The sequence below is a fragment of the Triturus cristatus genome, chromosome 2_1, assembly GCF_964204655.1.
Source record: "Triturus cristatus chromosome 2_1, aTriCri1.1, whole genome shotgun sequence".
In the NCBI taxonomy this organism is placed as follows: domain Eukaryota; kingdom Metazoa; phylum Chordata; class Amphibia; order Caudata; family Salamandridae; genus Triturus; species Triturus cristatus.
The window spans coordinates 897,701,304-897,716,285 of record NC_140581.1 but is presented as its reverse complement, the minus strand read 5'-3'; the positions used below and the strand labels follow the sequence as shown (position 1 = coordinate 897,716,285).

At 42.7% G+C, this 14,982-nt stretch overlaps 1 protein-coding gene across 2 annotated transcripts in view; it reads right to left on the bottom strand.

Annotated features, from left to right (window-relative positions):
• Positions 1–3,403: 3,403 nt before the first annotated feature.
• TLNRD1 (talin rod domain containing 1) overlaps positions 3,404–14,982 on the bottom strand; it is a 48,280-nt gene continuing 36,701 nt past the window's right edge. For both annotated transcript variants that reach the window (XM_085633099.1, XM_085633100.1), the window contains one exon: positions 3,404–5,899. In XM_085633099.1, coding sequence (XP_085489225.1) covers positions 3,910–4,971 — 1,062 coding nt within the window. In that variant the 5' untranslated portion in view covers positions 4,972–5,899 and the 3' untranslated portion in view covers positions 3,404–3,909. The remainder of the gene's footprint in view (positions 5,900–14,982) is intronic.

Sequence of the window (14,982 nt, the reverse complement as noted above, 5' to 3'; positions counted from 1 at the left end):
TAAAGTGCAAGATTGCCAAATCTTGAACGCACGGGCGATCTATTGGCAAATTCAAGGTTGTGCATGGCAACAAACAACCTCTATAAAGAGGCGTTATCGCTAAGGCTAATCCTTGCAAGACTCCCCCCAATCTCCGCTATGGATGACTCAAAATTATGCAAGCGGGCCTCCTTCTTTCCCGCGATCTCCAAAATGCAGGTAATAAAACTTGTAGCGGATGACAATGAAAGTTTTAAGGCTTCCCTATAACTTTCCGTAGAGCGCCTTTCATAAGCTTAGGAGGGCTTTCTGCAAGATGCTCTTGCCCTCATCACGCCTTCCTCCTCACAGCCTGTTATTCTTTGCTCACTGCTGCACACATTGGGGATGGGAAGTCCACCACTACGTCAAATACTGGAAACATCTGCGAAGCCTCTAAGAAGTGTAAGCATATCCATATGGAGTCTCCTGCCAAAAGCTATTCATTGGCCAATATCTTCCCTCGAATGCAACTCCCAAGAGGAGAGTTGGGGAAAATACAAGTTAAGACGAGGAGCTAGGGACTCTCTAGAGACCAGCGAGGAGGTGGATATGGCATCACATGATTGCGAATTTGCTGATTTACTGCTCCTGATCACCACTCTTGGCACCAACAGAGTTCCCTCCCTCTAAGGCAGGCTTCTCCAATGAGTAGCTTGTGATCTACTCGTGGTTAGTTCTCCAGCTACCTGCAAGTAGCTCTCCTTTTTGCAGCCCAGGGAACTAAATTAAAACATTTTGTTGGTTGAATATATATACCAAATTTGAAAAGTGTGCATTTGAAAAGAAAATGGATATATTTTCAGAATTCATAAGCTGATGTTTGAAGAAAAAAATTGAAGATTGAAGAAAAATGGTTTAGTTTCAAAAATATATTTAAAGTGGATATATTTAATGCGGATATTGGAGTGCTACAAATCAAACTGTTGGGGAGACGATTACTAATATCATTAACTTTGTGCTATGGCTCTAATGTATTACCAATTTAGAGGCATTCCACATTCACATTGCTTAATTCACATTACTGCGGACAACCATGCCTGGTGCACTGAGGTGATCACTGCTAGTACTCTTGCATATGGTGGCCACTAATGTAATCTTTGTTAGATGTGCTATTACAACATCTCTAATAATAGAAGTAGTTCAGGAGAATTTTCATTGAACATAAGTAGCTCTTATTACATAAAGGGTTGGAAACCCCTGCTCTAAAGAAGGTTTCTTTTTTGGATTTGAATGGCGAACCCATGTTTAACTCTGTCAAACTTCACCCCCGAAGTCTCGCAAATTGTTACCCCATTGAGCATGTGGCTACGTTCCTAAGGCACCGACTCCGTAAACCCTTGGATACACTTTCAAGCTTTATAATTAATGTTGAATTCCCAAGTCCTACCGTGAGTGATAAGGCATGCTCGACTCCTCATGTAGACACCAATCTCGTCTCCTTCCTTCTCCGTTCCGTTCATCAATCATGCCCTAGACTAGGATCACTTGCTTGACATTTCTGGTCCCTTAATCAGACAACTGGACATGCACCTCTTCACTTGATCATACTGACCTTCCTTGAATTCGAGGCTGGGCACTAAGAGTTGTGAGCATCCCAGGCAATGATAACACTACTATTTTATCTGAACGTAGGTGTGTATCATCATGAGACTCGACTCCAAGATTGCTGAGATGTGAGTCTATAAATACTTATTCTCTCATAGTGCTTCTCTTTGGTGAATTCTTTCTAAAAACACATCTCGAAAGTCATCAAAATATTCTCCTCTGGACCGAGCCCTGACAACTATCAAGGTTTAAAAAAAAAAAAAAAACATATTTGTGTCCTGGCCAGTGACATACTGGGATACACCACTGGATATTGAGGGAGGGCTTCTCGCCCACTTCTTCGCATGTGGCTATGCCAATCAAAGCTCTTGCTTCTTTGGAGGTGAACCACTGCTAGGAGGATGTGGATTCTCAGGGGAGGCCCCTCTAAGCTCGTCACACATCATTCAAATCCTTCTAAGGAAGGCCTTCTCCCTTTTTTCCCCTGCTATTCCTTATCACTCCCCTAGGTTCCTGTATGAGGCTGCAATGCCTATTTTCTTCCCAACTAGAAAAATATTACAGCACAGTTTTAGATCCTCCAAACCATCCACTACTTTCTTTTACACTTCCAAGAACCATCCTACCAGCTTTTCTAATCCACCATTCTTCTCCAGGGGAAATATCCATGGGTAGATCAGGAGGTGCAGGAAATGCTCTGGAAAAGATCCATCACACTTGCCACCAATCAGGAAGACTACATAATGTCTATCTTCTCCGTCCTCAAAAAGGTCACTGGCTCAAAGCCAGTGATAAAGCTAACATTTCTTCAACTCCTTCTATTGCCACTTCAAGATGGGGGGCATCCATCTCCTCCAGGACACTCTCCTGCCCAGTGACTGGATAGTCAGTTTGGACCTAAATTGTACTTCTCAAATCTGATCCATCCCCAGCACCAGCAATATTCTAAAATTCCAATGTAAAGGTAATCTCTGGTAATTCTGGTGTCTCCCCTTCAGCCTCTCCAACAACCTTTGGTATTCAGCCAACAATGTCTGCACCATTCTCTCCTTTTTGAGGACTCTCATAGCAAGCACAAGACTATCTATAACGTGTGGCAAGCTCCATCTCTCCTGATCTTTTGTCATCCGGATAACTCTCATAACTGAAACTTCCCTTCTGATTTTGCCTGTGCCTGGATGGATTTCTTGTGCTTTTGTTCCCTTCACCTCCCAATTTAAAGATTTCACATTTCTGATATTATTTTGACAATTTCAGAGTAATGCTCCAAGCCATTTAGTATTGTTTTTGACATGAAGGGCAATTGCCCACGTTTTTTTACAATAGAATTTAAGGGGAGTACTACATAAAAGCAACGTTATTTTGGTGAAGTTTTTTAGTTTTGTTCGCAGCACACAAGCAATTCCCAACCACGTACGAGGGATGGGATGGAAAGAAGGACGTCTGAGTAATACAGAAAATAAAATACTCATGTCTCCACCCCCTGTATTCAATTACAAATGCAAATTCTTAATTTTCAATATTAAAAAAAAAAATCTAAATCTATATGTTAATAAGTGGTTGACTATACTGCACAATTAATTAAGGAGTGGACTGAATATACAGTACAATGTTAGCATGGCTCTAGACTTTTAGTAAGTGTGTGTAATATGCGTTCCCTGTTCTCCATTCCAATTAATCACAACCAGCTTTATGAATGCTTCTAAAGAAAAAAAAATCCTTAGGAGAAAAGCAATGCCATGTACTCAACAATAACTTAAATGTTCTAAGCTGAAAACATAACACTTTTATAAAAAGGCTGTTACTAACTTGGGGAAAAAACAGAAATAGCAAAGGATTTCTGAGAAACATTTTAATAAATGAAATAAATACTCCAGTACATGCAAGATAAAAACGGACATGTTAAAGATAAGTTTCTTTTGTTATAGTGTACAGTTTAGAAACACTCACAGTATCTCTGAATCCCCACCCTGCCCTAAGCAGTCAGCCACATGGAAACAGAATCACACCCTTCTCTATTCCCACAGAATCCTCCCACACAAATCCATTTACTTTTAACAGAGGTTTTAAAAAAACATGTACAAAGAAGCCGCATCCAGCAGCTAAAATGCATTCAAATCATTCAACAAATGAGGTAACCTTTTCCTGCACGATTTAAAAATGAGTAGTAACAAATCAACAGGGTGGGGGAGGCTTGACTGTACCCAGCACGATTCAAGCTCCACTTACATAACAGTCGTAACAGCCAACGGTCTGTGCGGTTCACTTTATATGAAGGGCACCAAGACCATCCACTTGAATTCTTTGGAGTATCAAAAAATGTCATTTTCCTCTAAGTTAGGGTTAATTCACAGAATTTGAGTTTACTGGTGGTAAAGTTCTGGGAGACGATCGTTCTCTTAGTGCCTGAGAGAGTAAATTGCAACCATCAGACACAGCACACGCAGAGCTTCTCAACCGGTCCTTGTAATCAATGATTTTGCTGCTACTTTCTGGGTGTTGGGCTATTTCCCTGAGGCATTGAGTCAGAAACACACAAGCAGAAACTACACTCATGGCACCTCCTAAAATTGCAGTTTGGACCGCTTTGCCCTCTGGATTAATAATAGCAGCTTTGCCTAAAAATTGGGGCTCAGTGGCAAAGCCTACCAAAGCATGAACAGCTTGAACCAAAGGGCCACTAAATAAAATACATCGGTTTCTTGTCAATTCACTTGGAGATGTCTTAACCTCTTTCACACATGCCAGAAGGGCAGTAGCGCAGGTGCTCATACATTTCACACTGAGTTTAAACTGCTCTTTAGCAAACTTGTCCTTGGATTTCTCGCTGGCCAGAACACATGCATCCGTCAGAAGCTTCAAGTTCTTGGAAATGTTTTGAGAGACTTCCAGAAGTAGTTGTGGGGTCAGGTCAGGCAAGGGTGCGGTTTTTAAGATTGCACAACTTTGTTCCACCTCGTGTCTACACCTAGTTACCTTATAGCGGTCCACCAGGCCTGAAAGAGCAGCTTGAGCCCCTGGAGGTTCCACCGCAGCCAGGTATGCTGCATGAGCTGAGCATTCAGTCAAAGAGACCACCAGGTCCCCCATTTCTCCTAAAATGTCCCCCACTTCTACAAAGCGTCCCATATTGAGCTGGCTCTGCACATCATGAGTGAGTATGGAAAGCCCCTTTGTCCTTGCAATGATAGTGTCCCTGCATTTCTCAAATGTTTCTCCAAAGACAGATAAGCTCTCTGTGTTAACTGGTCTAGTCTCGCTGGAGAGTAGGAGGAGGTCTGCCACCAGCTGCATCTTCATCTTACACTGATCGCAAATGAGAGCAAGTTTTCTTCTCTGCTGGGAGTTGCTACTTGTATGACTAGATATTTCGCTTGGGGTCTTGTCAGAGCCCCCACTAGCCATAGTGCCTTTGGGAGCTGTGCATGCCTTTGGCCGACCACCTCCACGCTGTTCCAAAAAACCTGAGCAGATCTCACAGAATTTCCCTTATTATATCACTGATCCCAATAGCTCAAAACCTTTGGACTAGAGTCATGCATAGTGGTGGGTGCCGCTTCGTGTGGGCAAAGGTTCGGCATACAATGATCACAGATATGGTGCAACATCGGACATAAGTCTTGCAGGAGTTGGCAGTCATCCCTTTATCTGAAGCAGACGCAGGTCTTCCTTAGGCACTTGTCAGCGGTTTTAAAAAGGGGTAGTGTGTGACTGCTTACACAGATAATGTAAAGCTGTTGTAGGTCTTATTTTGTTCTCAGTCTTCGACCTGGGCAACTCTTGCTTCACCATGAATCAAGAACTGGGTTTCGTCGGCAGCAGCTGAAGAGGTCACAGGCCATTCTGAACATTGGATCCACAAAAGTGGGCTCCTCTGAGGGAGAAACAAGTTGTTCATTCATGATCCGAGGAAATGTAGGGTGGAGGACTCCACCTCTTTCTAGTCATCTCTAAAAAAAGCCCACTGGAGCAACACATAGCTATCGTTCCATAAATCATACATATACTGCTTCTCTCTGTGGCTTCAGCTCTACGTATTCCATTCGATTTAACATGCTTTGTTTTTTCATCAGGTCTTTGGGCTGGTTACTCACTTGTGTTGGTCACATTTTTTGATGATTTTCGAATTTGCCAATTAGACATGCTAGAAATATTGTCCACACACTTGTGAGATGTTTTCTTAACAAGAAAGCTCATCTTCTAACAAAAAATAGATAAATGAACAGTCGCGGAATGACTATTCTCCACATTCTGCTTTGCAAAAGAGTTAATCACTCTTGGTTGTTGCTTCTACACATGGCTGTCCACCCATCAATAACGCTGATTCTGAAACCTAGAGGAAAGAACATAATGCAAAAGCATGTTAGAATTTATAAAATTATACATAATGTACATGCTCATTATAATTCTCCGGATTTCAAATAAATTAAAATTAAAGTGCAGGAATGCCTTAACAGAATTTTAATGGTTTGTGACACAGGGCCTTTACCCACTGGGTTAATAGTTTGTGACCAGCCTATATGAATATAGGGACTGCAAACCACACAAAAGATGGTAGCTTACAGGGCATTAACTCAATTCTCTCACTTAACACTACATGAGCATACTTATTAACCTTACAAACAGTACACTCCAAAAACATAGAAAACACTGAACATTCCTACACCTTTGAGAAAAAATAACGTCCCCAATAGTTGGCTTTCATGAAAAACTGTACTTGCAAACTAGATCAGACCCTGTCCTCCTATAGGGATATTGTGGTATAGCTTTATGAAAATAATTGCTCTCTACGGAATATTCATTGAATTTTTCATAACAGTAACAAACAAGAACTGATATAATTAAAATAACAAATCGAGTGGTAGTGTGGAAAAACAAGAGTCATCTTCAATCTTGTTTTTGACATAGTACATAGCTACTGGGACCAAGCTGGGCGAGCAGTGTGCTGCCTAAGCTCCTGAGAGACCTACACTGCATTTATTGCAAAAAATTAACGCTTCAGGACTCCTGTATTTTCTTGATTGTTTCAACCCAGAAATTATGAGATTTGGAAATTAACCTCTCCCCTTCGCCCTGCTTTTCTAAAAGATCAGCTGGCAAGTTTTTTCTTGCCCCCAGTACAGCATCTGAGTATTCTTGGTGGGTCGGCTAGAAGAGCGGTCTGACAACCTTGAGGAGTGGAATGGTACTGCACCATTGGATGGGGCATGAAGCAGATGTGAGGTGACGCGGTCAGTTCATGGGAGTGCACTAGGGAGCGATAGCTACACATGGGGTGTAACTACGAGAAAATTACATGGGGGTGTGTGAGGAGGGGGAAGTGGAGGAGGCTATCTAGTGGCTGAGACTCAAGGTTTTAAAACGGTTCCTGAAGAGACTCAGCAGACTTCTAGAGGATGGTTGTTTTGTACTGGAATTTGAAGAGATACTGGGGCATAAAGAAAACTTCAACAACGGTTTAAAAAAAGGAAGAAGAAAAAACTGATTTGCCAGAAAGTTCAATAGTTCCTCTCTTCTATGACACAAAAGGATTGGGGCACATACACAAAGGGTGCTAAAGTAGTCAGTAAGCAATAGATAGTCATATTCTTGAAGTAAAAGTCCACAAAACAATTTTGATAATTTTCACAAATACAGAGTCGGTGATATGAACAGCCATGTACAGAGATTAATAGGCCCCCAATTCCGATGGAATACATACTGAACACTTGTGGTAGCAGGATGTTTTATGGGTTGCTCGGAGCACCACTTTATTATTTGAATTACTATTGGACATTATCATATCAAACTTGTGTTTTTATACTGCCATATACTTCATTTAGGATGTGCAACTGCATTTGCTCACGGCTACCCCTGAAATATTAGGTACATCCTTCCTTCTGCGTTGCTTTTAGAGCTCGGAGACTCTAGGAACAGATTAGACGAATAATGGATTAGATAATTCAAAGACTCTGATATGGGGGAGTAATTGACAGACTGATGATATTGACTTGAGAACAATTCAGGTCAAAATCAAATTTGTGTGCAATGGTTCTGGAAATAATCATGTGTATGTATCAACATTACCAAGCTAGCACTGCCAGGAGCTGCTGCCGAATGATTCACTCTAGGAAAGAGATGCCTAGTTGGAAATAGTAACCTTCAATAAAAAGAGGGTGGTCTGAAGAAAAGAACAATGCAAGAGCCAATTACACCAATGGAAAGGTAGCTTTGAACACATGGCTGAGACCTCAGGAATGCATAAACAGAATGATCAAAGACCTGCAATAGACTTCAATGAGTTTAAGTGCAGGTACAATTCCAGGTGCAGGTACCTAATCTTTCAGCTATAGTGACCACTGGTTGGGGGAGGGGTGTTGATGCAGGCGGCCGCTGGTTAGCGAAAGCATTGGGACATGATAATGGCAGGAACAATGAATTTCCAGAACATGATCAAATTTGGCATTGGATTCGTCTACCCTTAATCAATCGACCAAAGGTGCGATGACAGGTATGGCATTTGCCACCATTTATCCCGATTCAGGGTAAAAAAAGAACAGTCAACACTTGGCGAGTGAGCCAAGTACTAAAAACTAACATTATTAAGGATGATCATGACCATAACACTGTCTGATAAAAATCTTCATTCAGTAGCTCCTCTGAATAACATGAATTTAAGGATCTATACTAATAAAGACGAACAAAAAGGCTCTTTGACAACAGCACAAAGCTCCCAGTTCCCGTTATAGATGAAGTGGTTACATGTCTAGATAGTGAAAAAGGAAAGGGAGTCGAGACTAAAGTTCAGTGCCAAAGGTAACACCCCTTTTGATGAAAAACAAGAAACTAGACACATGAAGAACAAGGCTACCTTAACTACCACGCCAATCCGCTGACAATCGAACTTCCTGAAAAGGAGAGACCTGATCCTCTCAAGAAAGACCAAGCTGCATATCCTGGATTGAAGAAACTTCACTACATGGCAAAAAACAACTTATAGCAGGCACACTACCACTGGATTATGCTACCTACATCCTGGAGCTTTATGTTAATCAACTGACTCAAAAGGCACTAGAGAGCTGTAAGACTCAAGCTGTAGGAACAAATCTATAATCAAATCTGGAAACATGAGAGATAAGGGAGTAACCTTAGGTCACTCACATTTTTTTCGGCGAGGTCCTCGACATAAATCTCAAGACAAGCCTTTTTCAAAAACATTGCCCAAGACTATTCGAAGGAGGTGATATAAATTAAATTAGTATAAATCACACTTGTCCCCAACCTTAACTCTGAAAGATATGTGTTGTATTCTAGTCCTGCATTCCTCTTCCCCCCCTCCTTGTCCTCGCCTTATGGGCTGTTCCATCTTTAGAATGTTGGAGCGAAGCTCCTCTTAGAATGTTGGCATTCTCGTGTGAGAGGCCGTAGGATCCACAGGAATAAACTGGCACTTCTACTCTTGCTGTTTCCTGAGAGTTATTTACAACAATATGGTTGACAAACTTTCAGAGAAAAGCTGGGCACTTGGAGATAGCTCACCATGACAGTAAATTAAAGCCCATCAACGAAATCAAACAGACAGATAAAATAGATTCTATTGTTCACACATTTTCATTTTGGGGTTGTGAGAAACCAGGGATTGTCTAAAGTACGGAAACATCACACCATGAATAGATGAATCTATATGAGAATGGGTAGTATAAGAGGAGAAGGCACCATTACCAGAGCTCCTTACAATTACTTGTGCTTATCGGGTACTTTGGTACACCCATAATGAATGTGGGGATACCAACAACAATAATCACAATTTGTGGAAAATCTGCCTTTTCTGCGTGGTCACCCCACATTTTTTGCCTTTTGCTGGACACTATAATATTTTGCTTGCCTTAGAACTCTGTGCATTTTACATAAAGATGACTTACAGTAAATAACAAGCATTTGCAATGCAATATGTCTCACATTCACACAAGTTTAAGCCATTAGCATTGTAAAGGACAATGCCTTTTATGTACCTCTACTCGTCAGTCCCTGGTAGTGGTACACCAGCCGGTGTCAATGACCAAGTATCCTGGTCCCTGAACCGCATCTTAGTTTTAACTGTAAGTCAATACAAAATCTGAAGGGGTGCTGCACTAGGATTTGCTTCCACCTGAAACTTCTTGTCGCGTGTGAAAGCTCAAGGATCATTAATCTATCCTAGTGATGCTCCTTGAAACCACAAAAGCCTAGTATTGGTGCACACTCACCTCGACTGCCAAGCAATTTCTCTTTGAACTTTTACTTTCTGGGGGTAGCAATGTCGAATGGTCAATGCTTATTACTCTTAAAGTCTGAGTGGGGTGGAATGACTAGTTCAGCTAACATCCACAGACTAAAACAAATGTAATGTACAAGGAACTCTTATTTTCTTCATAACAAATATGGCTGTTTTATGACAGTTGTGTTCAGAGAATTATGTTGTTATGAGAATTATTGCGCACGGTTTGTGTTTTTGAAGACATTGCGTGTTTATATTGCTTGTGTGTCCTGTAAATCTGTACAAGTCTCTCTGGATGGCGTAGACCCTGGGACATATGTATACTGCATGTATAGGATGCTGTATACGATTGTCGCATACTGCACTTTAATGGTCTTGTTAGGCGCTCTGCTACTCGGTCTTCAACTAGTGATTTAAGCTGTAAGTATACAACCTGCCAGGAACTTTTAGCCAAGCGCAACGTCCCATTTCTACCCGAGCATGAAGCCAGCAGTTCAGTCTCTGAGGTCGGGTGGTGGTGGTGGTTGGGATGGGGGTCACACTATATGTCTTTGCTTGCTACAGTCGAGGACAGCATGGCTCAGACAGAATAGGCGTCTGGGACTGATTTCCGTTGGTGACACTGTGGAAGCTGTTTCAGTTACAGCTTTGTGTTGAAACTCACAGGCCCTCTCTTGTGTGTCTGCAGGGGGAAGCTGGTGGTGCAGACGCTGCGCCTCATGCAACTGGCTAAAGGCGCTAGAGCGTTGGATGATAGCACCGTCAGCAGGGTCACGGCTGCGGTGTCAGGATGGGGGGGGGGGGGGTTGTGTGTGTCGCAATTCATACAGACAACTAATAGGACAGGAAGACAGACAACTCGCACACCGTAAGACTGGCAAGTGTTAGGACCGGAAGCCAGGCGTCATGTGGGACCGGAAGCCAGGCACAGGTTATAAACCGGTTCCTCTCTGATGAGCCCTGCTTACTTCCACAGTTCCAAATTCATCTTGAGAGAGTATGGTTGAAATTAAGTGTTGGCGAATGAAAACACGAAACTGCACGCACACCCTAGCTGTAAACCTTCAAACAGAGCGTGGCAGCGAACACGAACCTCAGCCTTCCCCAGACGCGGAAGCTTCAATCGTCCCGATCGCAGGCTGAGCCGCAGGTCCCCATGCTTCTCGTACACAAGTGCCTGGCACCAACTGCTCAGGCAACAATGCCTTATGTCTCCAGGTACACGACCCCATAATTCTCAGGACACAACAGTGAGGCGCCGCATCCTCACGCGCCACTAATACGTCACCGGAGGAAGTAGGGAGGAGGGAGTGAGAGTGGGGGGGGGGGGGGGGGGGGAGGGGGGGAATGGAGAAAACAAAGCAACAATTAACAGCGCAGCGCTCATGACGAGCACTGTGCTGATTATGTACGATTAACAGCGCTGCGCTCGTGCTTATGTATGCAAGTGAGTGGGTCATGCTGCAACTCAGCATGCTGGGCTTCAAAAATCCTATAAGAAAGTTTCCCTCGGAGACACATGAACCACGAAAGCGGACGAAAACTGTAGTTAGGCGGTGCTGCCTCCGGAGTAAACGGAAGTGACATATCGGATCGACAGCCAATAATAAGCTAGCTAAGAAGAGCAATGCCAGAGTTGACCAATGGCAAGCGGCAGGAGAAATTACACTCCATATTGGGTTTACTATAGGTCTTGTGACCGCGTATGCGCTGTCTAGGCTCGACCTAAAAACAAAGGGCTATAAAGCGAACAGCTCTGGCCGCCAAAGTCCTTTTTGTTTCGAGGCAGGGAAGTGATGGGGGAGGGCGGTGAAAGAAAAAAAAATACAAAATGGGGTGAGGGAGGAACGGCAACGAGGCAGGAGGGGTGGGAATGACAGGGCAAACAACAAGGGTGTGGGTGGGGTAGGGAGGGCCTGCAAACACAGGCACTGCTAACAAGTGCTAGATTGAAATTAAAAATACCAGTACCAAGCGGCGACCAGTGGAAGGACACTGCCTGCAGACACAGGAAATTGTATTTGGTCCAAGCTCCACAGATGCCGGAAGAACTGAAAAGAGAGTGGAAATAGCAGGAGGCTCTGACCAGTGAGAAGCAAGGAAAGGAGACCGATGTGGGAGCCAACCAATGCTTAGTTAACGCTAAGTATGGGGATTTAAGCCCTATTTAAGCTTTTTTTTTAAACTAAGTATAGCTTTTGCTGCCCTGTAGGCAAAACCTAAAAATGCACAAAGTGGGCAGGGTCGGCCAAGGGAACGGTTACTCCACTGTAGAGGCATCTCCAGGAATCATTCCAACACGCTGGCTTGTGCCAGGCATAAGGGTGGCACTTCTGGGCACGTACGTCAGAGCACTTCCAGGACTTGCACTACATCAGGAGAGGGCTCGACCTACTGTCTATGATCTGAGAGGAGCCCCAGGAGGATGGGACATCCCTCTTGTAATAAGGACAAAAATACTGGACTGCGAGGCTTACAAAGTTGACCTCCTGGTCAAGTTACAGGGATAAAACACGCTATAAGAGACTTTTTCCTGGTAGTACCTAGCTGATCAGTGGAAACTCATCCTGGAATGGACACTGCTGTTGACCTCTGCCTGACGCCCTGAGAGTCTCCAAGTCTCTCTCCTGAGGTGTTAGGGAGGCTTTCGAAGTGTACTCCTGTGTTTGATTGGGACTTAAAGGACTAAATCAGAAGGCAAAAATCTTTGACCAAGATGAACCTGGTTGGTCTATCAAACCTGCGCACCCTCCTGGTCAGCCTCCAATTGCTGGTAGGTTTTACCCTGACCATTGACGATCATTGGCGCTTTGGCTTTTTAGCACTGTTCATTCTCAAGCTTTAAAATGTTATATCTCCAGTTCCCTTTATTTGATTTGTGTCATTTTGGTCTTAACTTGTTTAATGCATTTTACTCTATTTTTCTAATTCAGTTCCTGATTTTTATAGCTTTGTATTTTGACTTTATTACTTTTTGTGTACTGCATAAACACTTTATACATTGCCCCAAGTTAACCCGGTCTGCTCAGGGCCATAGCTAATAGGGGGTTGAGCTCAGGTTAATTTAGTGACTTGAAGGGTTCCCCCTGACATGGGTTGTCATTTTTCCTTGAAGTGGGCTGTCGCCTACCGCAATTAATGATCCACTTTTTTTTACAGTGTTCTTTCAGGATTTCTTAAACAAAATATACTGGCTAAGGTCCAAAAGAGGAGATGTAAAACTACGTTATCATTATACCTTCCCGATCTTTCCGAACCTAGCCTTTGTACCTGCAAAAATATGCATTGTGCAAATTTAGGAAGCTAGGGCTCCTACTATCCTTGGTGTCGTCTCCAATTTGAAGATTAACTGGAACTGATCTTTTTGAATTTTCCAGGTGCCTGAAGCAGATTGCCAATGTATGACATACTTCATAAACAGACATTTAAGTTTTTTTTTTTGTCATAGTCTGAACTGGTTTTTAAGTGAACAGAAAACACAAGCTGCGTGCAAGACAGAGAAAGGGAGAGGTTGGTGGAGAGGTCATTCTTACACAAAGGAAGTATAATATGTTTGGGAATTGGCTTAAGTTGGGTGTGAAGATATGTTTAAATTATTATTCCTGGGTTGAGAAATGTAGGAAGCATAAGCAGATCATATGGGCTTAATTAGGGTCAAGGAATTAGGCTTATTTTATACCATGTGTCCCCTACTGGGATGCCTAGGAGTTAATTCTGGCATTATGAATAAAAGGAGGAAGTGTGGGTGAGTTTAAGGCCAAGCTTCCACCCACTAAAATGTACATGGGGGGGCATGGTATCAATGAGAGAAAACTGGGAGTGGAATAACATTCACAGTGCAGATGGTTAAGACCCATAGAAATTGACATTTAGTGTAATAGTTTTTAACTTTTATGTCAGTAGTCTTGCTTATGCCTGTAAATGCGGCACATCATTTTTTAAAGAAATACTAAGTCTGAGATCATTATGCTCTTGAAAGGCTTATATATGAAAGGTTATGGCAGAAGCAATCAAGCGGAAACAGATGTCTAGCTGGATCTAAAATATTCTTTACTCATGTGCTTCAGCAGCCCATCAGCAACCCTAAGGACTGTTAAAAAAAAGCACTACAGGTCTGCAGATTGTGAAATATGGAGCGGACAGGCAAAGTCCAACCTTCATGGAGCAAAGTCCGGTCCACTTTTTTCCACCTAACTATGTCTTTTACCCGTCCATATAGAATGTATTATACATGAGGTCAATTAGTTAAGAAAACTATTAGAGAGGGACCATGGAATCGACAAAAAATAAATAAGCCTTGTGGTAGTATTACCCTCTTAACAACAATAGCGCTTCCACTACAGTAGCTTCCTCCATGATCTAAACTGGCTGTTAATCTGCAACAAGACTATAATCCATCTAACACAATTTGCCAAGATCTGTACTAATCTGTCTGCCCAAGTATTGTATAGAGTGATTAATATTAGGGTGTATGCACTCTATAGGTAGAATATTAGGGTCTGTCTTAAATAATAAAATTTCAGTTTTTGATTCATGAGATTTAGGGCCTCAGTAGGACTTTGGCGGTGTGCGGCCCGCTGCCACACTGACAAAGCCATATGGCGACCGCCTGCCATATTCCGACAGGAATCTAGGTTTGGCGGTCCTGCAGCGGCTGGCCCACAGCAGTTCAGTGCGAAGGCTCATACGTGAGCCTTAGCAAGACACCGTAATGGGAAGACATTGCACGTTCCTGCAGGGCATGGACTGTCAAGTCAACTGCCATGATTTAACATAGCAAACTGAGATGGGATCCCCATTTTGTGCAATATGGTTCATAAAAACTCTTTCCACCATGTTGAATGCCATCTTTGTGTCCACAAACAGGACTAATCCATCCTTGATTTCTTCTGAAAGATAAGACATTGCTTCTGTTAGATAATGCGTCTGACTAGCCAGTCTCATACAGTGTTTAAATTCAATGCGATCCTGACCACCAAACTCAGTTGCAAAATGGTATGCCAAATTTTTGATAAATATCTTATTATCTAGAATGATGAGTGTGCTAGTTGATATATGCTGCATTTGACAGGATTGTGGTGCAATGACAGGAAGACGCATACATTTCCCTCCTAGATGGCAAAAGAATAACCTAGGTTCCATATTTCATTAATGAGTGCCAAGAGATGTGGAAGAAGCAA